The sequence below is a fragment of the Apus apus genome, chromosome 4, assembly GCF_020740795.1.
Source record: "Apus apus isolate bApuApu2 chromosome 4, bApuApu2.pri.cur, whole genome shotgun sequence".
Taxonomy (NCBI): domain Eukaryota; kingdom Metazoa; phylum Chordata; class Aves; order Apodiformes; family Apodidae; genus Apus; species Apus apus.
This window is the reverse complement of record NC_067285.1, coordinates 14955151-14980849: the sequence shown is the minus strand read 5'-3', so window position 1 is coordinate 14980849 and position 25699 is coordinate 14955151. Positions and strand designations below refer to the sequence as shown.

The 25699-nt window shown below is 46.0% G+C and overlaps 1 protein-coding gene across 2 annotated transcripts in view; it reads left to right on the top strand.

Moving 5' to 3' along the window:
* The window catches only part of HPSE2 (heparanase 2 (inactive)), a 109718-nt gene that overhangs the window by 9637 nt on the left and 74382 nt on the right, over window positions 1-25699 (top strand). Inside the window, exon 3 of one of the 2 annotated variants that reach the window (XM_051618900.1) lies at window positions 3400-3561. The exons of the other annotated variant lie outside the window; for it this stretch is intronic. Within the exon in view, the coding sequence (XP_051474860.1) occupies window positions 3400-3561 (162 nt within the window). The remainder of the gene's footprint in view (window positions 1-3399; window positions 3562-25699) is intronic. 2 annotated transcript variants of the gene reach the window in all.

Here is a 25699-nt window from a genome sequence, read left to right as displayed (position 1 = left end):
GCAGAGCAGCACCCTCCGCGCAGCTCGGCCGCCCGGCGAGGGGCGAGCCCCGCAGCAGCCCGGCGCCGCGGCCCGGGTGGGCGCCGAGGCGGCTGCCCCCGCCGCCGGGCTTTCCCCGCCGTTCGCCGGTGTCCCCGGCCAGCCGCAGCTCACCTGGCCGCCACACGGGTGTGCTCCCGCCATACCGCACGGCTGCCGGCCCCGCAGCGCCCGGGCCCGCGCCGCCCGGGCCCGCCCGCAGCGCTCCCGCCGGGGTCTGCGGGTCCTGCCGGGACCGCGGCGGGGGCTGAGCTGGCCAGGGTACTGACCCGGACCCCCGGGCTCTCCGGCCCCTCTCGGGGCAGAGCTCGTCGCCTGCCGTCTTTGGAAACAATGTGGTGTCCTCTGGGGCTCTCACATCTGGAGTTCTTCTTTCGCACTTCTGGCAAGAGCTGCTTGGTTTCGTGTTTTGCTGGGCAGCTTATTTCTATTTTTACTTTATTTTATTTTTTATTTCAAATGAACGTTCAGGAAGGCAGTGTCCTGCAGCTCCCGCTCAGGGGCTGCCCTGTCTGGCACCTCCTGCGGTGCCGCCCTCCTCTTTCCCTTTTCTCTCTCTTCCTTCAAGGTCTGATTGCTGTGGTCTCCTTGCTGGCTGTTTCACCTGAGTTGCCCTTGCTGAACCTCCAGCAGCTGTGGGACTGCCACCCCTTTTCCATCAGTGCTGCTGATTCAGAAGAGTGGCACAGAGGTGCCCTCGCCTTCTCCCCTGCACTGGGTACAGCCTGGTGGCGTGCAGATCACCAGGCACCCAGTCCTTTGAGGAGTTCCGTATCCCAGACATCTGCCCACTGATTAAACTGCAGCTATAATGATTGTGGGATCTACCTCCAATTTTAGGTCTCAGGCAAGTTTCTTGGGTTCTTAATCAATCTGAGAAGTCAGGACCTTGCATGCCTTGCCTCTGCTTCCCGAATCTTTGCAGTGGTGGCTTTCTGAGAACCCCATGAAGATGACTGCCAGAAGAGAGCCCCCACTTTCTCTCCCCTGAAACACCTTCTCCCAGACCTCAACATCTAAGACCAAGGATTTGTCTGAATGTGGCTTGACTTCCTTGCACTAATTCCTGTCACAGCAGCTCCATCACCTAAGGTCTGGACTCCAAATACTGTTCCTTGCCCCTCGTTCCTGGATCTGGTTCTCTGTGCCTGCCCTTTGTCCCCAGACCCAGCTGACAATGCAGAACCATGTGTTTGCTGTGACCTGTGGTTCCCGGAGGAGGAGGTAAGGGTGTCACACAGACCTGCTGCCACATCCCCTTTTGCACTCTCCAAGGTGCTGTCCTGGCCCCTGACCAGGAGGGTAAGGACTCTGCTTCCAGGCCAGTGGTTCCTCCATGTGAGTCCCCGTGCGCCTTGGTTTGGATTTTTGGGAGCCCTCCATCCCTTTTAGGAAACATACTTGTTTTGACCCAGCCTGGACTAGATTATAGCAGTTTGAAGAGACAGTGTATTGACTGTCCAGTTTCAAACCTCTCTGCCTCTCAGGCTTCTCCTTTATGGCCCCCTTGATGTGTTTTGCTCCATTTTGCCTTGGGGGTGGGAGGTGTACCACTGTTGCATTCAGCTCTGCAGGAAAGGAAATCCATCACCTAGGAAGGTTCAGGAGCTCCAGGTGACACCAGTCACTGTAGTAACAGCCTTTCTGGTGTGGGAGAGCGATAAGGTGTTTCTCAACCTTCAGTTCTCCAAATATCTCACACAACAGGGGCTCAGGATTGCATCATACATTAGATGGGCAGAGTTTGGGTAGGTGCAGGCGCAAATCTTACTCAATGTCTACCTAAGAGGTTGTGCAGCCAAAGCACAACCAAAGGTTGGGGAATGTGTGTGTTCATGATCTGCAGAGGAACATTATTTCTTTCTCTTGCTCCATCTCATCTCTGCATTAAAGTCCCTGTGCTGGATGTGGAAATACTGAGCCATACTTCCATGCTAGCTGGATGCTGCACTATCTCCACTCCCAGGCATGCTAGCTGTGGGTAGAGGAAATGACTCGTCTCCCTAACTACAGACCACAGGCACTTTTCTGACCTTACTGTTCTCAGCAGTCTTCTTTAGGCAGGCTTCAGAACAGCTGTGTCAATCCCAAACTGTGCAGAAAAGAAACTGACAGAGCACAACCTGGGCAAGACAAGTGTAGTGACTCTAGGATGAGGCTCAGAGACAGGAAGATAATGTGGCTTCCAGTGCTCCACCCCACCTTTGAAAGGGGTTCCCTGCCTGCCCAAGGCAAACCAGAGCTTTCAGCCTGAGCTCTGACACCTTGAAAGACAGGAGCATAACTACTGGAAACAACTTTGGTGTTCCTTGATACATGTAATGATAATGGAGCTGGAGAGCGTGTGTGGAGCAAGACGTGACTCTGTTCTGACAATGAACTCCTTCAGGAACTTCTAGCTAAATGGGAATTAAACCAAGCAAAGTGCAACTTTGTGATGCAAAGGGTGACCTCACACAGTGTGGTGGAAGAACTCCAACTTCCATCCTTTCTTATCAGTGTTGGCTGCCTAAGGTTTTGGAAGAATTAGGCACAGCATATGGTGCCTGTGGATCTGAGCGTGTTAGAGAGTTTGTTAAAATTAGAAAAGGACCTTGCAATGACTAATTTGCACCCCTCCCTTCCTGTTAAGACTGGACATACTTGACTTGATTCTTTTCTGCCCTGCTACCCCTATCTTTCCATTTCCCTAGCAGGTGAGTAGTTCTAGGAAAGGGAATATCATATTCTTATTTCACAATATGACTTATAAACTGCTCATTTTAAGAGAAAACAATTGTTAAATAACCCTCCTGCCTCCTGAATTGAATGTCAGGAGTTAGAAGGATACAGAGACCTGTTCAAAGAGTCGTAAGCAATGCTGACCTAACTTTAGCTCTGATAGCTGCAGTGAGGATAAACAAGGAAAGAACAAGCCTTGCTTATCACTTCTTTGACAGGCAAGGGTAAATGGAAGCCAGAGGTCACCAGAATGGGATTAGGTTTTTTCTCATCATTTAGAGTAAAGCACAACAGTAACAAGGTCGTAATATGAGTGCTGGGAGATTTCAGCACTTTCCTGCAAGGTGGGGGTCATCATTGTAAGAGATCAGTTGCTAGGCATGTGAAGGATGGATGGGGTGGTAGTTTGCGTTATGATATTGAAGTCACTGACTTGACCTTTCTGTGGAAGAAAAGGAGACTTGAGCCAAGGAGGCTTATTGGATAGGTGGATCCAGGGGGTTTGGACCCTTTTTTTGGGTTGCTTGTGCTGCGTGATGGTTGTGTGGCTGTCATGTTGGCTGGTACTGAGCCAAGCATCTGGTGAAAATGAAAGCTGAGGTTTGGCCATCTCCCTTTTTTCTTTCCCTTTTGCTGTAGACATTGTTCGCAGCGACATTGCCCTGGATAAGCAGAAAGGCTGTAAGATCGCCCAGCATCCTGACATAATGTTGGAGCTACAGAGGGAAAAGGCAGCTCAGATGCACTTGGTTTTGTTAAAGGAGCAGTTTTCAAACACATACAGCAACCTCACATTAACAGGTAAGGCTGCAAGACCAGCTCTGAAGCCATGTGCTGGGGCTAGTTCTTGCTAACTCACAGGTGTGTTACAACCCTCGGGTGCTTCACCTCTGTATGAACCAGCATCTCTCTGGCTGCCTCTGTTTCCTACCAAGATTTCTGGGTGCTGGGAGGGAAAAGACCTGCAGGAACCCGTGGTGGACTCATAAGGCCTCTGTGGCTGGCACCTACGCAGACACTCCAGATTTGGTGCCCCATGGACAAAACATTTTCTGCAGTCTGACCTAAGCAGAATACCATGGCACGTGAAGTGCTGGAGAAATCTCCCTGCTAACTGTTCACGTCGATGGGGCTGCAGCAATTACTAAATTTGGAGTCCTTTAAGCTGCAGCTGATTTTTTTTCTTTCCAGAGCATGCACTTTGTGTGAACCCAGTAAATATTAAAGAGCAAATATAAAGGGATAATGGCCCAGACAGAGATGAGAGGATACTCTTTTTCTGGCAACTGTTTGTATTATCCAGGGAACAGAATCTCAAAGGATGGAGGAGACTGCCACATTTTGGATACACATTTAATGGTGCTTGTAAAGGACTGATGTCTTCAGGCAGTGAGTGGGCAGAAGGATGAGATCCCAGCAGCTAGCAGTGTCCTTTCATAGCTGTTCTCCTTATCACTACAGCTGGATGAGCCACAGACGAAGGGAAGGAGGGAGAGACTAATAAATCAAACCATTCTTTTCTTGCTGAGTCCCTTTCCTGTGAAAGGCAGGGAGGCATCCAATTTGCATGGGAGGGAGGGAAGGCCCCACACTCTGGGGAGGAGATGGTAAGTCCTGTGGTGGCCCTCCCCTGCTGCTGGGCTGGGAGAGGCAAGCGGGTCCTGTGCAATCTCTCCCCCTCTGCTGCCATCCCTAATTCAATGTCCAGCCCCTGCCTTTAAGCCAGCACTTGTCCTCTGTGTCCTCAGCAGGGACAGCAGTGCAGTGGTGAGCTCTGGCTTTCCTGGTGACATGGGCTGTGCTGGATCTTTCAGGGAACCCACAGAGGTGGGATGGTGATTCCAAGACTGGCAGAGGGCTCAGCCCTGGGGGGCTGTGGGCATTGGAGCCATGAGTGTGGCTGAGTCACATCATTCCTGAAAGCCCAGCATGTAAATGGGATCCTCAGGGCCGTTTCTCATTCTCTGTAACGTAATCCACTTGGCTGTTTATTCCCAGTACAACTGCTGGAATCAACATTGTCAGCTTTTCCCCTGACAACTTGCTTACTTTCCACTAAACAAACTTCCCTCGAGAAGAGAAGCTGATCTCCCCTATCCTCCTTCCCTCACTGCTTCAAAAGCTCTCTGGCATTGCTCACATTTTTTACAGAACCTGCTGAGCAGAGGTGCTACCTGGTTATCAGCTCAGCTCTTAGCCTTTCCAAGTGTGTTTACAGGATAGTTCAGAAGGTTTTTGCTCTAACTCTCCAGGAGAGAGAGAGCAATTTCACTGGAATATTACCCAAGGAACTATTTTAATGTCCTTTAACTCCCTTTGAATGTGAGCAGAGCAACTTCATAATTGTTATGAAGTTTAATCTTTTATTTCATAGGCATAGTCTGAGAACATGGACTCCAGACAGCTAAGCATAATATTTAACTGGAACTCTACTAACTTGTGTAAATATTTCCCTTCTCCCTGATGGATCTGGTGTTTCGGGTGGGCAGAGGGGGTTGTACATCTGTTGCAGAAGGGCATTCCTTACCTTCAAAATTTAATCAGCCAGAGTTTGCTTGAGGACTTCTTTTTGTTAAGCACAGTGTTTTTGTGCAGTGCTGTAGGGAGTCCCCAGGTCAGCAGCAAGGTATATGGGGCAAGGTTCAGGAGCAAGGATCCAGACCTAGAGGGGGGGACGTGAAGGACTGAGTTTGCAGGGATGGAGTATATAGGGGATCCCTGAGAAAAGGGTTTCCTTCCTCGAGATCTGTATCCAAGAGTCCCTTGGCCTCATGCAGTGCACGTACTGTGGATGACCTTCCGTACTCCGTGTCCAGCCTAAACTGGAGGAATATTCAACCCCATGCCTCTGAGAGGGGCTCCTACTACTGCTGGTTTGTGCAGCCATTTAATTATACCAAATAAATGCAAACGGTGTATCTTGTCAAAAGTCACGTGAGAATGAAGGTACTTTGCAATGGGATGGCTACTCCAGGAGAGCTTGGGAGTCAGAACACCACCATAAGGCATCTTTACTCCTGTGCTAATACCACTGTAGGGATTTGGATAAAAAGTCCCCTTCTCTTCCTCCTCTTCCCAGATGACATAGTTACATGAACAGCTTGAAAGACTATGGATCAGGCCTCCCACGCTGTCTGCAAGTGTGGGCAAGTGATATGGCCATCAAACTTCCATGCAGTATCCTCCTGGCTTTAAGAATGAAAGCTCTTAGACTGCAGGGAGCGTGATTCTGCAGTCCCTGTAGCATCCATGTAAATCGGGGGCTTTTTCAAATCTATTCACCAGTTGCACAGGGTTCCCAGTGTGCTCCTTATCTCAGCAATCTGGCAGGGTTGTGGTTTTGCACTGGGATTTAAACTGCTCCCAGCAGCAGGTACCTCCAAGGTAAGAGGGTGTCTTAAAATGAAACGTGTTTTTTTGTGCTAAGACACAACTGAGACTGAGTGAAACCAGGCAGTCTTTCTGGCTCTCATTCCTCCAGGAACACATGTTGGACTCTGGCTTAGGCCACTTCGATTTCTCTAGACAGGTATGAACTTTCCTCTGCTCCTGTCTCCAGGCTTTCTCTTGCATCTTGCATTTGCTTTCTGTACGTGATCTTTCTAGGCTTACTGAGCCTGCCTCTCTGAGATGAGTGATAGTCTTTGATCTGTGACAGCACTATTTAAATGCTGTATAACATTTTGAGGCTTATGAATCTTTGCTGCTTCCCCCTTGGTGCTCAGAAATAGGTATCTTGTTTCACAGATCAGCATCTCTGATGCTCTTGGGTGAGCCTGTGGTAGAGCAGGGGGAGAATACAGAGCATCACCTGCTCTCCTCTGGGAACCAGCTGTCTCAACTCTGCCTGTAGTGGGATAGTGGAGGAGGAGAAATTTTTCACTAGAAATACTTCTCTGCTCCTTCCCAGTTGAGTTAGGTAGAGCAAGTGGTGGTTCTTTCATAGCTTGTATCAGCAAGAGTAGCAGTTATAATTATCACAGCAGGTTCCTCTCCTTTGCAGCCCTCAGAAGAAATATCCAGGTAACAGTAAAGTGATTTTGAAGCCCTGGAGCTGAGGGGTTAATGCACAGCACTGGGCTGGCAATGGGCGAGGTGTGAGGAACTGCCCAGGACAGCAGAGATACAACGTGCATGCAGGTTTTAGAGAGGGAGGTTGTGGAGAGTGGGGCAGCAGCTGGCAGAGCTTTGGTAGATGAAACTGAAACCCTCCATCTGTGGTGCCAGTTTGAGCTGGGATCCTGTACTGCATTTGTACTTTAAGAGACTGGGTATCCACAGGTTTCTGCACTGTTGTTAAGCAAAGCCCGTTGAGCCTAATAGAAGAGTGAATTGCTCAGGTCAATAGACATACGTCAAAATCTGTCTTCTCCTGTATTAACATGTTGTTAAATATAACTGAGCTTCCCAAGATACAAGGACAAACCATCAATTTGGTTTCAGGAGTTCCCATTCTGAGGAAACAAAAATAGTGCCCCACTTCTCACTTTGAAGTGGAAAAATGTCTCTTCTTTCTGCTTTACCTTCTGCTTGAAGCTCCATTGCAGATTACTTTGCTGCATGAAGAGGCTGGTGATGAGATCTCCTTAGCCTGTCCTAGCACATCACATCTACACTGGAAAGCCAGTGAGAAGACAGCAGAGTGTGTGGTGGGAGCCCCCCACCCTGCCACATCGTGTGACACAGCCTGTAAAAGCAGCAGTCAAGGGAAGAGGTTCTCCCCACAGGGTGCATAATGCTCCCAGTTGATCCTCTGTGGTCCCACCCTTCTGAGAGTGTTAGCAGAGCCCCTTCCAGCTGCATTGAGAGAGACCTAGGGGATTAAAATCAGGTGGGAGCTGCTAGGAACAGTTGAAAGCTGCTGCAGAGTGCATTTCCCTGTCTGCATCCAACATTGCAATCAGGTGTTTTGCATTGACTTCCTATTACCCCTGTTAAGGTCATTATATAACTTAAACTCTGCCATAACAGCAGCTCTTTGTGAGGTTTTCATTGTGAAAGGCCATTTCTGGAAATGTTAGCAACCATAAAGAGCAGAGCTTTTTCTTCACCCGGGGTAAGTGGTCTGTGTGTGTGCTCTGTGGTGGTGGTGGGCATGTGTCAACTTTTCCTAAGTAGGGATGCACAGTGGTGGCAGAAGTGGAAGCAAGACAGACCGTGTGGGATCAGAAGCATGTGTGTGGCTACTGCAGAGCAATCACCCCTGGGGTGGCATGGACCCAAGGGTAAGAGCAGTGTCTGTGTAAAGAGCTTGCAAGGGAGAAGCTGCCCCACAGAAACATGTTTTAATTCTGTCTCCCAAAGACAGCAAGAGCTGCAGTAGTGTTCATTCCTTGGCAGGGAATCACACGGCTTGGGTTGAGCACCTGTGACATTTGTATTTCCTGCACTTGTGAACCTCCCCTGGTGGTTTTGTGGTTCCTGCTGGCTGCTGTGGGGTTTATGAGTTGGTGGTCCTGGAGCAGGACCTGTCCTGTAGGGGGCTGTGGCTCAGAGGCTGCTCTTGCAAGAGCATCTGTGCAGAGATCAGGATGGGCTGGCTGTTATTTTGATGCTGGTGTGGCTGGGCAGGAAGGCTACTCTGCTTTTTTTTTTGTTGGGGTTTCCTCCAGATACATGTTTTTTATCTCCAGTTATAGCTAACTCCGTGGGGCTGGACAGGGGAGAAGTCTTGTGAGAGGGACCTGGGAGGGCTGTTGGTACAGGTTAGTGTAGCTTCCTTGCCTTTTTGGCACCCTGTTTGGGATCAGCAGCTGAAATGTCCTGTGGTCTGCACAGCAGTGATATGTATCGTAACTGTTTTACTGGGTGCTGCACTGAGTTGTTCCACACTGTGCTTGTTCTCCAGCTTGCCTTCAAGGACAGTGCTCTCTGGGACTTTTGGATCAGGCTGTCTGTCCTTCTGTCCATTGCAGCCTGTTACATTATACGTGTTATCTACAGTGTTGTGTAAAATAGATCTGGAAAGGACCTCAAGAGGGCATCTTCTAGCCTTTTCCATGACAAATCTGCTGTACCTGGACTCTGCTGGGGAAAGGTGCATAAGGAGAGGCAAGATCTTTTGTGTGACTGACTGATACAGTTGGAAAAGCAGGCTAGTTGGGGGGGCTTGAACACTTTGTCAGGGCTGAAGAAGAAAAAGCACTCGGAGTTAAATATACAGTGAAAATAATTTCACTGAATCTGTCTCCTTGATTAGCACAACAGGGGCACTGGTGGAGAAGTTTAATCAGATCCTATGGGAAACAGAGAGGGAGAATTGCTGTGAAACACTGGAGGTTTCTTGGGAGGAAGAGACTAAAAGAATTGTAATATGTTGTTAAAACAGTATCTGTACTGAGCCCATAGTTAATGACCAGCAGAGTTGCCAGGTCCATTTTCAGGATGGTTTGCAGGTGTCTTCTGAGACCTTGAGATCAGGACTGAGGGGACAGTGCTGGGAAAAATAAACCATGAAAAACAATCTCATGTAACTGAGTATTTTTGTGCTACTAGCAGTTGTTTATATAAGCTCATTCTGAAGCAAAGTGGTTATTTGTTTTTACTACACAGCTTTCTGAGGGTGTTTTGATGCCTAGCTGAAATACATTGTGTCCTGTGTGAAGCTAGCAGGTTGTTGGGGTTCAGTGGCTGGGCACTGGCTTCACCCAAGTTGTGGGGGCATCACCCTTAACTGATTCAAATGGTGTGGCTTTATCCTTGTTCTTAAGCCTCCTGTGATGGGAGAGATGTACCTTCCCTCAGCCATTGGCTCTAGGGCATAATTATCTATATAATTATGGAGTTGGTGTTTTTCAAATCTCTTAAGTTTAAACCCATTATGGCATGTCCTCTCCCTGTAGACACGGAGAGCAGCTTACAGCACTCTTTTCCTCTTTGCAGGAATCTTTTACATATTTGAGGCTTGTTATCATGTTTCCCTAAAGACTTTTGTTCTCTATGCTGAACAACTGCCTTTCTTCTGCTCATTCCTCATGGCCATGTTATTTTCAAGTTGAATGACACATGTGTGGTTGATTCTGCCTCTTGAGGTCCCTTTCAGCCCTCTTTAAAATTGTTTGTGGTTCTGTGTTTTGTTGGGGTCCCTTGTGCTTTCTCCACTTGGTCTGGGCTATTTTTGAAGCACATTGTCTTGAAATAAGCCCAGGATTGTAGCAGAGACTTTTCTTGACTGAGAAGAGCAGCAGGGTTTTTTCACATACTTTGTGTGACGCTCCTGTCTGTATACCCCTGCATAAACATGGAGTTTTTGATACAGTATTGTTTGTTCATGCCTGTGCTTTTATGTACCATTTCCCAACCAGCTGTGCATTCTCCATATGGAATTTCATCTACTCTATATTTTCCTAATTTTCTAATTAAAATGTTATATGAAACTGGAGGTAAAGCCTTGTGAAAGCAAAGGTATATAACATCTGTTGCCTCTGTCTCACAAAGAAGACCCTTTTGCTCTGTCAAAGTGAGGGCAGGTTGGCTTCATGTGGCAGCACTATTGCTTCCAGCCCTTCCTTGCAGGTGGATTGTTTGATTTCTCAAAATTTTTCCAGGAATTGAAGTTACATTGACTAGCCTGCAGTTTTCTTTCTGCAGTATTCAACCCACTGAATACAGAAACTATATTTGCCCTTTTTCAGTATTTTGATATGTCATTTGTCTTAGTTGCTGGTGGACCTCAGCATAGCTGACAACATCAAACCTCAGTAATTTTCATTCTGCTCATGTGCTTCTATGCCTCATGCTCCTGTTCTGCTGCTTTTAATCGTGCTGACTTTGTGGTCTTAGGTGTCCTTTTTCATGAAGTCTGACCCAACAAAAGCATTACATGTTTCAGCTTCATCTCTGCAGCTCATGAGTTGTTTGCCATTGTGAAATTGTGTCCCAATGTATACCTCTCTGCTTCCTGAGACAGCTGCGAGCTAAACCCCTGGGATCCTCTGCCTCCTCTTACCCTAATTAGTAGTTTTACAACTCGTTGTGTGCTGACAGCATGTGTGTGTGTGAGAGAGGTCAGGAAGGTGAATCTCTTTTTCAGGTGACACACTCTGGTTTGTTAAGCAACACTTTGGCTTTCTCATTATCTGATTTGGTTATTGCTTTTATAACTGTGGGGAACCTGCCTTTGTAGGAGGTGTTCAGTATTGGTTAAATTCCTTTTACTGTCCAATTAAACTAGCCTCACAAGAGAAGATATTTTATAAATTGTGTATTTTAAAATTAGCAATTATATGTACATTATAACATGTAATGTCATTACCAGAACCAGCCAGTTCTGGGTGCTGTGTAGAGAATAAAGAAAACACAAACCTAACAGAAAACAGATTTCGGTGGGAGGGGGGAGGGCTGACATGCACTAACAGCTTTGGAAGGGCTTGTGGTGTGTTCAGTGGCATAAACCAATCTATTAACCTTTTCTCCCTGCTCAGGAGGTGCTGAACTCTTTGGTCTGTCTCTTCCCACTGATGTAGTCATCAAATGTCTCCTCGTTACTGCTGGCGATCCCTGCTGCGAGCGGTGTCTGTTGAACACTTGGCTCCTTCGCTCTGACCCTCTCTCCTGGTGCTGTTCCTTTGTGCTCATCCACATCAGCCTGATGGAGTTTCCATTTCTCTTTTGTGTGCTGCAAGCCACGGAGGAGTCTGAGATTTACCCTTATCATACCCCTCCACTAGGATAATTTGCATTTTTTCCCCTTATCTTGCTGTGTGTTTACAAAACACCATTTTTCCTGATCTCCCTTTTCATTCTGCATGACATCTCACTTGCCAGCCCTCTGAGTTTGCTCCTTACACTGCACTGATTTTACCCTGCTGCTATTTTCCCTTATATTCCTAATGAGCATGAACAGTAGTTTCTGGCTTCCTTGCCCATGGTGCTTTCCACCTTCATGATTTTCCCATGTTTTCTCTGCTGGTGGCAATGAAACCTTGAGGACCCTCCTTAGTTTTATTCCTGTCTTTCACAATTTTTTTTTCTTGGTGCATTCCAGTAACTTGATGCAAGGCTTTGTCTGATGTCTTCCTTTCCCAGCAAATGTGTGGGCAGTTAAAGGTTCCTAATTACCAGTGGGTTCTGTGTTTCAGATGCTCCCAATAAACCTGTTCTTCTGATCTCCCTGATTTTCTAGCCTAAAGCAGACCCCCAGTGTGCCAGTGTCTGGCCTCCTTCCACTCTTACATTACACAGAGGTTTTTATACCTGCCCTTTGTACTACTGAATTTAACCCCCTGCTTTTATGCTGGGATCCAACATCATCCAGACCTTCTTGTGTGATGTTTCTCATCCTCTGATGTGCTGATGGTAATTTCCTTCGTTGTCCCCATCATGCTTAGCTTTGACTTTCAATCCCTGGAGCTTCCTTCGTCTCTCACCATCAGGCTAGAAACCCTTTCTCCCTGGTGTGAGCAGCAGTCGAATCCTGTGGATTTTCCTCATTCATAAGCTGAATGGATTTGGCTCCTTTGGCTCGCCAAAGTCCTTTCATAGCTCCTCCTTTGTCCTGTGGCTGTGCAGGGCAGATTTTTCTGTCCTGGAGATATGAGCTCTGTTTGTTTTCCTGTACATGTATTATCTTGTGCTTGGCTGAATTGAAGCACGCTTGGTTGGATGGTAGCCATTTAGCCATACACATTGGATTGCAGGGTAAACAAGGGCTATTTTGTTCATTATTTACTAACCTATGTTTGTGCTATCTGCAAGCTGCCTCTGAGGATCCTGTATTTATCTAAATGATTGGTAAAAACACTACATCCTTTGGAATGGGAAGCAAGCAATGGAAATGTTTTTTGTCTCATTAGCCATTTCTGTCCATCTAGTTATGCCAAATTATTTCTATTAATGCAAGCTCTTAAATCAAGCTGTAACATCAGTTAGATAGGACTTGATTTTGTACAACATATGTTGGCTGGTAATTAGTTGAGACATGAATATAATGAATTAATGGTAGATTCTCATATTGGCTGTTAATTAGTTTGTCTAGGTCTGCTGTCAGACTGACTGGCTGTTGCTCCCTAGGTCAGCTAGTCCTGCCTGAGCACCAGCATGGGGTTAGGGCTCTCCTACCCTTCTAGAATTACTTGGCATTCCAAGATTTATTAAAAATTAGCATCAATGGGTCAGAGATCTCCTTAGCACACTTGGAGGTGCAAATTATCCCGGGTGGGTGATTTAACAATGTTTATCTAAAGCAGATGTCATCTAATACATCTCTTAGTCATTAGTAAGCTGTAAAATACATCATCATCTTATGATGACTTCTTCATATCTTTTTCCTAACTACAGAGCTCATATATGTATTTTGTAATAACACTGGTAATTTTACCATGTACACAAAATAATGGATTTATGTCTGTTCATCATTCCCTTCTTTATATTTAAATTCCCAGTATAAACTTGGCAAAGCATTAATTTTTCTGTTGTGTTTTTAAAATACTTTAATAATTTTCTACACTTTATAATTTGCAGTAGTTGCTATTTCTTTAGTTTTACAGTAGTGACTTATATTGTTTCTTGTTCTTGCTGTCTGTACCACTGCCTAAGGATGAGTTTCCAACTGAAATCCACTTCCATTGTGGTGGTGGAACATGCTGATTTTAGCCACCTAAGCCATCTAAAACCAAACTTTAAAAAACCTTTAAATATTCTTCTGGATTCTTTTGTCCAGTATTTTCTTCCCAATATTTTAATTAGAAATTTTTCCTCAGCCTGGAGGCATTGATGCAGGTTATATGTGTATTTCTGACTGGGATTACAGTCCCACTGGTGTTTCTCAAGTGCAGGCTTTGAGAAGGTGGCTGCTGATGCAGACAGAGCAGGGCACTCTGTGTCCGAGTTCTGTTTTTTAAAAATTTCCTAGGAAATTGTGACATAGCAATGGATTTCACTGCAGTTAGAGGGGTATTGCCAGCTTCAGCACTCCAGCCACCATCCCTGTGTATTTGCTCCCCATTAAAAATAACTGGAATGGATATTTACATTAGGAACCTTGCAGCTGGGAATCGGGGGTGTGTGTCTGTGGTGTGCAGGATACATCTCTGACAGACCTGTACTTTGTGGCACCGAAAACAGAGGGGAGAGGCGGGGCTGGCAAGCCTGGCTTGGCGGGGAGCGGTGGGGATAATCCCTGCGGCCGGACCCTGGCTCCTGCCTGCACTGCTGCTCGGTGGGGGCACTGCCTGCTGGTGGGAACACAGTGTGGTTCCCAAAGCTTGTTCTCCAGTTGCTTGCTCTAAGCCCTTTTCCATCTGTCCGTTCATTTATTATTTACTGCTTTCTCTTGCTCTTTTCTTCCTTAGTTGGTTCCCGATGCTCCTGACTCAGGATGAGGTTGTCTTACGGGGAACACCAGGGCAGCAGCCAGCACTGCTGCTCTGCCAGCCTTCCTTGTCGTGGGGACAGGCACGTGTGGCATGCACAGTTAGTTAAATTCTTCAACATTTCTTACAAACTGAGAAATGGGTCAAAATCCTGGAAATAAGAGGTTCACAGTCCCACATGCCACGTACGCTCAGCTTTTCAGAAGCTTACACTGGGGATGGATTGCTGGGTTGGGAGAGTAAAGTGAGAGCCTGTGGAAATACGTGCTTTGTGCAGCTACAAGTGGTGTGGGGATGAGGGAGGTTACAAGATGTTCAAAAGAAATTTTGGTTCTCTCTTTACTTCATTAAGTTTTATATTGGGTTGCTGTGCCAAGAGACACAATCATTGACTTCTTTAAAGAAATTAAAAGCTTCATGAATTTAAATAATCTTCTTTTTTCCCCCTGTTGAAAAGGTGGCAAAAGCAAAGGTCTTGTAGGAGAAACTGAAACCAATTCAAATATAATTCTATTAACTAATTAGGGGAACCCTGGAAATGGGACTGAGACTCTCAGGTCCTTTTTTTCTTCTCTTTATCTGGGGTACTCCAAGAATCGGATCACCTGGGGAAAGCATGTTTAAGAAATACCAGATGGTCTCTGCGATGCTCCAGCTGTGGACAATCACTCCCAGCCAGGCAATCTGCCTTGCTGTCGAAGCCCTCTAAAACTGTGCTGCCCATTTGTCATGCTTCTCCAATTGCAGTGCTCTGGATTGCTTCTTTTTTCCTTGTCTGGCTCTTCCTTTCCAGTTTTTATTACCCACCCCCTCCATGAGCTAATGTAGTAACATCCCTTCATTGGCTATAAATCCATTGAAGAGCCATATATAAAATATTACTTTGCTAGGGAAGATGGGGAAACATCTGTTTTTTACCCGTAAGAGTCAGTCTTGACTTGTCTCCTATGATGATATGACTATTTATATATTTGTAAAGTAAAAAGAAGGGGGGGAGAAAGATGGGAATCCTACAAACAATTTGAGTGGAGCCTCTAAAGGGAGAAAACTGATTGGACTCTGGGATTTGTTTGGAGGCTAATGCTTGGGGGGCACAGGCCAAGAAATTGCTTGGATGTCTGGCAAAGTAACAGTTGTACCAACTACAGAGGGTCCTTCTGGAAAACTTTTGATCTTGTATAACTTCCTAGGTCATCCCTGGTACATACTGACTGAGGAAAGCAGTGGCTCTAAATCATTATATATTATCTATGATACAGAACATGAACCTGGGAATAGTGACAGTTCTTTGATCAGTCAGAGACCATAACCATAGGGGTTACATAGCAGGAAAATATCTACCAATGGGGGCTTTGTCTTTAGGTGGGTATGCCAGAGCCTACTGGTATGAACTGTCTCTCACCCAACCTGCTCAGTGCTAGTGCCTTGCTTTTGCTCACACACAGGGCACTTAACATGTCTCCATCTCTGTGCAGGACAAGGACATTGATTTCTGTGAGCATGTGCATGGGGGAGGGGGCTGGCTCTGTGCACCCCAGGTTAGCAGTGTTGTGAAAGAAGGTTGCTGGAAATGCCTGCCAGGGAGCATGGCATGAGAGCCTGGGGGGATATAGGGCCCCTGGGCTTGGTGTGAGAAACTGTCCCAAAGAGCCAGCCAGCCAGGCTTGGGATGCTTTGCTCCTCCTGCTGGTGTGAGCCTTGGAGCGAGATGCTCTGTCAGGCATGCTGAGGTTGCAAGGAAGGATTCTCTCCATGTGAGGATGCTGCTTGGGGTGAGCTGGGCAGGCAGGGAGGAAGCACCTTCAGAAGGCTGCCTGTGGTACTGGGTACCTCATCTGAGAGGCAGCTACTTTGCCAGTCTCTGAGCCCCTCAGCAGGTGAATGTGGAAGAAGGAAATTCCAGTGCCTGTGTGCAGGTGGTGGCAGGGTTTGCCAGGGTATCCATGTCACAGCTGTTCTCAGTGCCCTGTGAGGCTGGCATGTAGGAACAACAAAGTGCTGAAGCTGCTACTGATGGATGCAATTCCACGAAGCCATCATTTCCTGGCTGGGTTTGGTGCCTTCAGCCTGCCCTGTTGCTGCACAAACATGAGATCCTGCTCTCAGTTCTCTCAGGGTTATGGGTTGCTGTGCTGGTTTGTATCCATCTTGCCCTTCTGAGGTGGGGAATGGCTGGGAGGGGACCTCTTCCCTCCACCAGCCATCCTTGCATGTGTAGCCTCTGTGTTGGATGGCTGCCTGCTCTTCTCATCCTGGCCAAAACTAAACTCACTGTGTGTCTCCCCTGCTGAGCCCACTCATGCCTTTCTGTGGGGCTGTGGTTGACACCTGCATCTTCCCCATGGCCTCGTAAGGCCCTTGTGCTGCTCGCTCTTCTTTTCTCCCCCACTGGCCACTCTGCTGCTGTTCCCTCCTGCTGCATGGGAGCCCAGCCTGTTTTGAAAGTTGCTCTACCCTTGCCCTAGCCTTGTGGCCCTTCTGCTTGGCTTTTGCAGCCTTTCCTGTTCAAAGCTCCCTCTTATTCTCTGTCCTGTGGTCCTATGGCAGCCTCTCTTGCTAATCTGACTTTGCGCCCTCTTTTCCTCCCTTTGTTTGGTCCACTGCCTGGTTGGTGTTGAGTTATACTCCAGCCTACTCAGGCACTGGTGAAATTTCCCAAAGCTCCAAACAACGCCCACCTCCATCTGGTACAGCTCCCCTGAAGGCTAGTGAAAAGTAAAAGGCTATTTTTAAATTGTAAGATATTAAATAGATACTGCTTCTCTAACACCTGCTGTATCTGTGTCAAAGCCTTTAATTATCTTGCATGGCATGTCAGGAGGCAGGTGTAAAATCTGCTGCTTGGCTTTGACATGGTCCTGCAGCAGCAGGCTCTGTGCAGCTCTGGGCTTGCAAAGGGCATCTGATAGCTTCACAGGTGAACACGTGTTCATGTGTTTTAATGCTGAATGTAAATGTGGATTTACCATGACTGAAGAGTACAGGCTAAAATTGTGAAGTGGAAGCAGATAAAGAAAAAGAAGTTGGAGATGTTGAAAATAGCTAGGCGGGCATGAGCCATGGAAGCAGAGCAGCAGATAGAAGGACAGGCACAACCAGAGCCCTGTAAGGGTCAGTAGGAAGCTCTAATGTTGGAAATGGTGTTGGTGAGGCAGCACTGGATACTACATCCTGTTCTCTTGTCCAGTTTAGCAGAGAAAAGATGTTGTGTTGTTGGAAAACATTCAGAAAAGAACAATAAATGTAACTAAATCCTGGAAATACGGAGCTATAGACAAGGTTTTAGTAAGGTTCATCTACTTAGGGAAAATTAAAAAGTAACTTGATCGTAATGCTCAAGTACCAACAAGGGGAAGAAAAAGTTCAGAGCAAATACTTCAAAATGTTAGTGAAGAAAGGCACCAAGAGAAACTATGATTTAAAGCCTAATGTGGGATAGCCTTGGACTAATAATGTGCAGATTTATAATGTTGAGAATGAATGTTGGGATCTTTCTATCTAGGTAGAGGTGGATTAACAGCCACTGTCAGCCTGAAAGCCAGACTCCTGCTGAAACTGCCTCAGACAGAAGTTATAGATTTAGTGTAGTGATTATTAAGTCCTCCAACCTCTATCAAACAGGAAACAAAACTGTTATATTAATGGTCCTTTCCATTCTTACAGTCTGAATAAATTTGTAACATGAACATTGTGCCTCCTAGAGGAGAGATGATTGCAGCAATTAATTGCTTCCTGAAACCAAACTGAAGTGGTTAGCTTCTGCTTGTGACTTGGCCAAATGGACCTTTCACTCTGCTGGGAGCAAAGCTGAACTTGGACTATGGGTCCAGTTCTGTTCCGGTCAACTCAGCTCTTATCTGGCCCAGAACCTCCTTGGTGTGTTGTGCATTGGTACCAGAAGTTTTGGTCAGCGTTTTTGGCTAGATGTGTCTGAATTCAGGCAAGCTGACCTGCTTTTCCTTGCCATAACCACCCCAGCGAGGTACTGATGTGCTGACTGGGGCGGTAGGGCAGGCTTCACTCCCTGCCAACAAATTGTCCCCTGAAATGACATCTGGAGACCAACCAGTGAAAATGCAACAGCTTCCCCAGGAGGGATCTATGTTTGATACAGTAGTCTTTATATCCCTGCTTGTCTTTAAAGCTTGCTCATTCACCAGGAAAAAAAAAAAAAGATTTAGCAGATATTTAATTGAATAAATGTAATAGAGCTACTTCTGAACTTTGGTGTCTGAAAGTTCATTTATGATCTTGCTGTATATAAATTCCCAGATCTAGGGTTTTGACACAGAAATAGTCTCCATTTGATAGACCATTACAAATTCAAGTTTCAGAAATTATCCTCTTGAGCCATCTCTGAGGTGTTTGGCACCATGACAAGTCATTAGTCAATCCTGAAATAGTCATCAAGCAGAGAAACAGCTTATTTTATATACTGTTTCTTAGAGAGTTAAATATTTCCACATATTCAGGCTCTGATTGGAGTCTTGGATCCTTTCCAAATGTTCAACCTGTAAAGATATTTGAGAACCCCAGGACTTAGGCTCTTTCCAAAAAATGATAGATTTCACTTGAATGTTCACAAATGGAAAACCACAACTCCCCATAGCTGCAAAGAAGCAGCTGTCGTACCAGGTATGGAGTATGAGAAAACACTTTCTAAAAGCTTCAGGGACTTCCCCATTATCTGGAAGTTTTTAGTGCTCTTAAAATTTGCGAAGAAAACAGCGGGTTTTTTTCCAGCAGAGCGTTGCCTCAGATAATCGGCTGCACCTGTTTGGAAGCGGCACTTCACGTTGTTCCCTTAGACAGACCCTTGCACGTGTTGCTGTTAATTTTTCCTAGAAACTCAAACGTCAACAAATTGGAGTCCCTGCATTACAACTCTGTGCAACATCCCAGGCTGGTGTGTTTCCAAAAAAGAGGCAATTTTCTAATTCAGAAATTGGGATGGATTTTGGTAATGTGCTTCTTTCGGGAGGGGTTAATCTTTGGTCAAGTTCAGTGCAGACATGCATAATGAGAAATTGGGAAAAGAAGAGTTAAGTCATGATGATGTAAATTGTTGTTCTGCATTTAAAATAATAGCACTTGGATAATTCTGATGTTGGGGCTTCTGCTTTTATTGGCTGAGAGGTTGCCAAAACATGTGTGTGTTGTTCTGAATTGGTAAATGATTCCTATTTATAGGACAGGTGTCTTCTGATGTCCCAAGCTCAGTCTGTTCTGTAGTTCCAGATCCTGTTTCTGATCTAGGTTTAATAATGTGTGACAGAAGAAGATAGGAAACTTGCAGACCAAATCAGGCAAGGAATGTTCTAAATTTAGCTCTGCCCAGTTCTGTCTGCTTCTCTACTCAGGGTGCCTTTTCATAAGGGACTCACCCTTCTAAAATTATTGGACTTTTCTTTCTGAAACACATTGTCATTTACACACAGCCTGGAGGCTGCTGAGTGAGCCAGACTCCTTCCTTTGCACTGACTTGAGGCAAAATGCTTTCTTATGTTTATTTTTTGCATAGCTTTTCTAATGCAGGAGGCACAGGGAGGCAGGGCTACAGGGAAGGAGGTGGTGGCAGGAGCAGAGCTGAGCTATACATAACAGCAGTCATGCAAATAGATCCTTGTTTTTCCAAAAACTTCTAAATTAAACTGCACTTCACAGGTATTTGTTCAGGCTCTGCAGCATCATTGAGTAAAGGGTCAGATTAGTTGCAATTAGTGACATGATTGTCAAAAGGACTCTTCTGTTATCTTGCAAGCTGGTGATGGAGAGTAACCTAGTTACTGTGTTGATGCTTCTGCTCTGGTCATTATACTGCAGTTTGAAAATAATTGCTAAAGTAAGTAGCCCCCTTGCAGCTTGAAATTAATGTGGAGCCAATGGAGGTGCCTGATAAGGGGGAAGCAAAAATATTACCAAAATCCTTTTGTAGAGCAGGCTTTGGAGCTGGGGCTTCAAAAGAGGGGAGGTTATTGGGAGGAGGGAGAGAAACGCAGGCTCATAGGCAGGGGAAGCTCTTGAGATGCCTAATTCAAGGCATGAGGTGCAGCAGCAGTGCAGGGGACTGGGGCAGAGGGAGGAAGGAGTTCGCTGCTGCGTTTGCTGCCCCATCATTCTCTGATCTGGCCACTGCAGAGCCAGACCCTGGCTGTGGTGTGGGATGTAGCATGGGATGGTAGAAGAACTAAGAACTAGCTCTCAGGTGAGCATGGGGTGGCTTGGCAGAGCGCTGAGGATACCATCATGCCAGAAAGGAACTGGGTCTTGGGAGGTGGAGGGAGCCATGAGAACTGGATGGGAGGTTTGGCTCTCTTTCAAGTAGTTTCTGAAGCTGGATTATCCCACTTCACCAGCTGGTGTGACATGTTAGGTTTGTGTTATTTCTGGCAGCCCCGTGGGGGCTGGGAGTAACTCCATGCTTCTTGTTTCGATTGTGAGGACAGGATAGTCCAGAAGCAGTGCAAGCTTTTTGTTCCTGTCCCCAAGAGATGCAAGTGCTGGTCTGCTCTCAGGTAGGTGTGAGGAGAGAGACCTAGGTTCTCATGCTTGTCTTTCATCTCTGATGCCATCAGCTTCCTCCTAGGCTCCTTCCTAGGCTAGTCTGCTCTTCATGTGTCCATCTGTCCAGGTTTCCCTAGACACATCCTCTTGTCTGTCACTGTCCAGCCAGATTTGGAGGACTCAGGTATCTACTGGCCTTGCATGCTGCTGTGTGTGCAGAGACTCAGGCTGGACAGCCTTGTGTCTGGGAAGCCCAGATGTGTCCACAGTTGCAGGAATCCTGCTGGGCTGACAAACGTCTGGAAATGTAGAATATGCCCACAAGCACAGGAGCCTTGAGGGGCTACTTGTCTGGAAATTCCTAATACTTTTATGTGCAAGGGCTTGGACACTCTTGGGGAGTTTTGGATGGGCTGTCGGTACGTGTCTTATACCAATTGTTTTTAGTGCACTTGAAGGAAACAAAAGATCTCAAAGAGCAGTTGGTCTGTGTGTGTGTCCAAGCCTAGGATATCCCTAAAGGTTTAGGATTTAGTTTGTTGCATGTGCACAGACTGCTCTGTACCAGTCTGCATACTTTGGGAATCTCTGCCAGACTGTCCTAGCCCTTTGTTCCCTTCCTAGATGGGGGCACTTTCTGTCAGGTGCCTTCTGTGGCCTTCTGTGTTGTGAATGTGCTTTGAGGCAAGACTTTGTATTAGTCCTGTGCTTAAAATTCCTGTTTCTGCCTTAGCTTTATGCTTTCTTGCTGGTCTTCTCTATCCTTTTTCTGCACAGGTCCCTGCAGGGATCTGTGTCTTCCCCTCCCTCTTTGCAGCAGAGAAGAGCAGAGGATGTGGGATGTGGTGACTCTAACACATCTGACATGCTGCTTCTTTGCATTTGGGACATGGAAGGACTGTGACTTCAATGCAAGCTGCTGTTTGTGCTGTGGCTTTTCTGCACTGGGATCTCAGACTTCTGTGATAGGCTGGAGAAGGGGGAAAGACTAATAGCTTCTCTCCTAGATACAGGCAAAATGCAAACAAATGAGGCTTTCTCCATGGCACTTCTTAACTTCCCATTTCCAGGGCCATGATATTTGGTCCTTGCTCTGAAAGCAAGTGAATCTGCTTTCCCACAGCTGCTGTCACTGCATGTGATGGGTGGTGGATATCTCCTGCCTTCCCTAGAGCTGGTGGATGACATGCCCCATGTGTGGCCAGTGCAGAAGCCACCTCGTTTCTTGAGACCTTGCTCTGGGGTGACCCAACTCCCAAGATTCTCCTTCTGGAAAACAGATTTGTTTTGGCATTTGCCTGTGTCTGCACACTCCCCCTAGTGAATTTCAGGGTTACAAAAATCATGTTGGCTTTCCAGAAGAGCTGCCTTGCTTGTCATTTAATGATTCCACCTCTGAACTGGGACCCTACTGCTTCACTGGCTGCCTTGACAATATCCCATTTGTCTTCTTTTATTTAGCTTTTCCTACATTTTTCGCACATTCTGTAGATTCTCCTGCATTCCAAGTGTCTTTATTTTCATGCCTCCTTTTATCTTTCTATTCATCTATCCCAGTATAGACAACAGAAATGCTAAGTCCACATAATCTGCAGAAAGCATGAACTGAGTTGTTAGACATTTTCCAAACATTACACTTCATGGAAATATTTTTCTGTAAGATGTAGAAATGAAACAGCTGTCTCTTGCTCTCTCCTGGGCTGTTCCTGTGCAGCCTCTTTTACTCTCTGAACTTACAGCACCATCCCTTGGACAAGTGACCAATGGCCAGCTCCAAGCAGTTGTATTTATGATGTGCCAAGCAGTGGTGAAGATGATAGTGTTTATATGCTAGCCAGATGTATGTGGTGGGATCAATGTACAGTGAGAGACCTGGTCCTGATGCTTCCAGCATCAGGAATGTTTTGCTGGCAGAATTGTCACTAGGAAGCTTGGTGCAAGTCGTGGCTGATGGCTCACCACAGACTGCTTGCTTTCTATGAACTTTTGGTGGACTTTAGGACAAGCAGAGATGCTTGTCACGCACATCCTTTCTTCCTGCTTGCCCCTGTCCCTCTGGCTTTGTGCTTAGACAAATGATAAAAGCCCTCCAGCTCCTGCCAGGAGCTGAGTATTGGAGTTAGGAACAAAACGAGTAGGTGACTCGTGTAACCCAACTCGCTAAAAGACAGTGAGCACCTGTCTTTTATCCTCTCTCCCTGCCTTGTTGGGTGGCATCATGTCTCAGCTGGTTTACTGTGATTGGCCCCAGGACAGGATGGCAGCCTGACACCCTGCTGGGATACCTGCTGATGTGGGCACGGTCTGGATAACTCTTCCAAATGTAATTGCTTATTCTGTCTGTGTGTTGTATAACTAGCACACAGCTGAAGATGTATTGATTGCTGGAGAGTAGTTATTTCTTGATTCTTATGGGAATTTATAGGGAGCTTAATGCATCAGTTAAGTTGTCTGAACAGGTAAATCAGGAAAAAAAAAAAACACAACAAAAAAACTAACCCACACAGTAAAAAAAAAAAAAAATGAGCTGAAGCAAGCAATGCTTCGCCTCTCACATGAAGAAGTTAACACCAGGCTTTTTAGGCAGAAGCATGAGTGTTAGTGTGAGCTAGTGAAGAGTGGGACCCTGAGCAGATGATGGAGGAGGAGAGAAATAGTGAAATTTGTATGTTACCATCTCCAGACTGAACAACTGGAAAAAGTGCAGGAGGGACCAGAAATTATTTCAAGATCCACTTCCCCTCAGTATTTTACTGGAACTGAGTGAACAGATATTCACAGGCTGTATTCCAAGCTGAGGTTATTTCTTCAGAGCATGTTCTGGCAAAGGATGTTTGGCTGCAGCCTGTACTCAACCTGAATGACTGGGTGAAACCACAGTGAGAAAATCAGCTAACAGCAAATCAGGGATCTACATTTCAGGCAGTTATTGACTGCATCCATTATGCTACCTTTTCATAACTCTGCAGATTGTAATCAAGTGTTTTTGGATTTTACATTGATAGGATAAAGCAGAGCTACTCTTACCCTTCAACACCACTCCATGAGAAGTCTGGTGCCCATGTGCAGGAAGGGAGGTCCTCTCTATGAGAGGATTGGATTGCTGCAGAGGTGCCTGGGCAGTCTCTCAGCATGTACCACACAAGCATTCTCTTGGGGATCTCATGGTTTTGGAGCTACTCTGGCACATATACTGATCAATTACTCATGCTACTGGAGAATACCAGAGACTTCAAATGGGAGCACATCTGGATATGCATGGAGCACATCTGGAGCATCAGAGTTGCTGCATGTTTGCAGCATCCTTGTATTGTGTGTGCCATGAACTGCTTCCTGCTCTTTCTGTACTCTCTGGGGTAACCTTTATCATATTTACCTAAAATAACATTCAGAAAACACCTTCCCTTCTTTGCCTCCACAGTGAGGCTTCCCAGGTCCATCAGTGTGAGCAGCTGGGTTGTTGCACAGAAGGATGAACTGTGTCAGGACTCAGTGCGAGTGCTTCAAGGTTGACTAACTGGTTGTGTTGCCTGTATGTTGTTTAGCACTTGGGTATCCAGTGGTGTCTCCAAGAAATGTTTGATTATGTGTTTTGCTGGGTAGCCTGGAGGGCCTTTCATATCTTTGCCAAGTGTTGGTCTGTTGTATCATTTTTCTAGGCATGGTGCAGCACTTGGCACAGCGACCCTCCAGGCTTTGCTCTTGTAAAGACTCCAGAGTTATTCCCTGTGATGTGACTGTGCCTGTGGACAATGCCAGGGAAGAAAGTCAGGTTATGTACCAGTACCAAATTCTTCAAAATGTGCTATCCTAATGCACTGTGAGCATCTTCACTCTTTTCTGTTTTGGAGTATCTTGATTTTGTTGGGTGGGAAGAAATGAGGGATGTGGGATACTCTTCAAATTTCTGGCTATATGGGATGATGACTATGGCTCCTTGTACACCTTCTCACCTATCTGGAGCAATTTTTGGGATTTATGCTGTCCTGTGTGCACAGATAGACAGTACTTCTCAAAGCACACTGGGTACATTAACATCTCCAGCCTGGACAAGCAGGCAACTCTTGATCTATCTGTCATGTTGTTGCCAAGCCCAAGCTTCCCTGGTACAGGCAGGAGAGCCCCCTTCCAAGGCCATGGTGGGCAGGAACAGGTAGAGGCTTGGTAAGCACCTGGGGGTGTCTGGGGATGAGCAGCAGGTACCTGGCTAAGCTGGTGCTTAAGTCCTGGGTGCCTGTTAGAGAAACAAGGTGGGGAGCTTTTCCATTTGCATGTTGTCTGATGGAAAGTGATCATGTCTGTATACCAGCACAGTTTGGTTTTGAGTAAGTAAAAGAAAAGAAAATAATTCTCTAAACTTACAAGTAGAGATAGGAAAATGGAGAAGAGACAGCAGAGCTCTGGAAAGTCTCTGGAAGCAAATGTCCTACATGTTCAGCACAGCGTGCATGCACAAGTGCCAGGGCTGGTATGATCTGTGATTGTGGCTCCTGATGAGTCCTTGCAGGGAGGTGACAGGAGATAGACAGATTTTTGCACTGGGATGGGATGTCAGCCACAGATTTGACATTTGTTGTGTTTCTTGCATTTGAAAAATATTTTACTTAGATTTGAACCAAACCACTGCTGACTGCTATTTTAAAAGATTCTCAGAACTTCCCTAGTCTTTTATTAACTTTGTAAATATAGAGAAGAAAATGGAAGGAAAAAGAAATTTGCCTGAGTATTACTGATTTAAAATAAATGTCACAATATTTCAGAGTATTTAGGAACAATTATTTTAACTTTCAGTTGTTTTCTTCCTAGACAACAAAAATGCCTTTCATTCTGTACCTGATTCATGAGTTCCTAGGCAACTTGCTTTATCTCTGTTGGTATCAGAAACATCACGTGGTGCTGCCTTAATGTCTCTTTTTCCCAATTTCCTGGATTGCCTTGCAATGTCTTTGTTGAAGCAAAGTGTATTCAATCACTGTAGAGCTTTGTAAGAGAGCTAAATTAACCTTTTATCTTGAGTAGGTTAAACCAACACACAGTGCTCATGGATGATTCTATGTTATAAGCTCAGACATGCACATAAAATGTGAAGCTACTGAATTAAAATATATAACTGCTGTTCACAG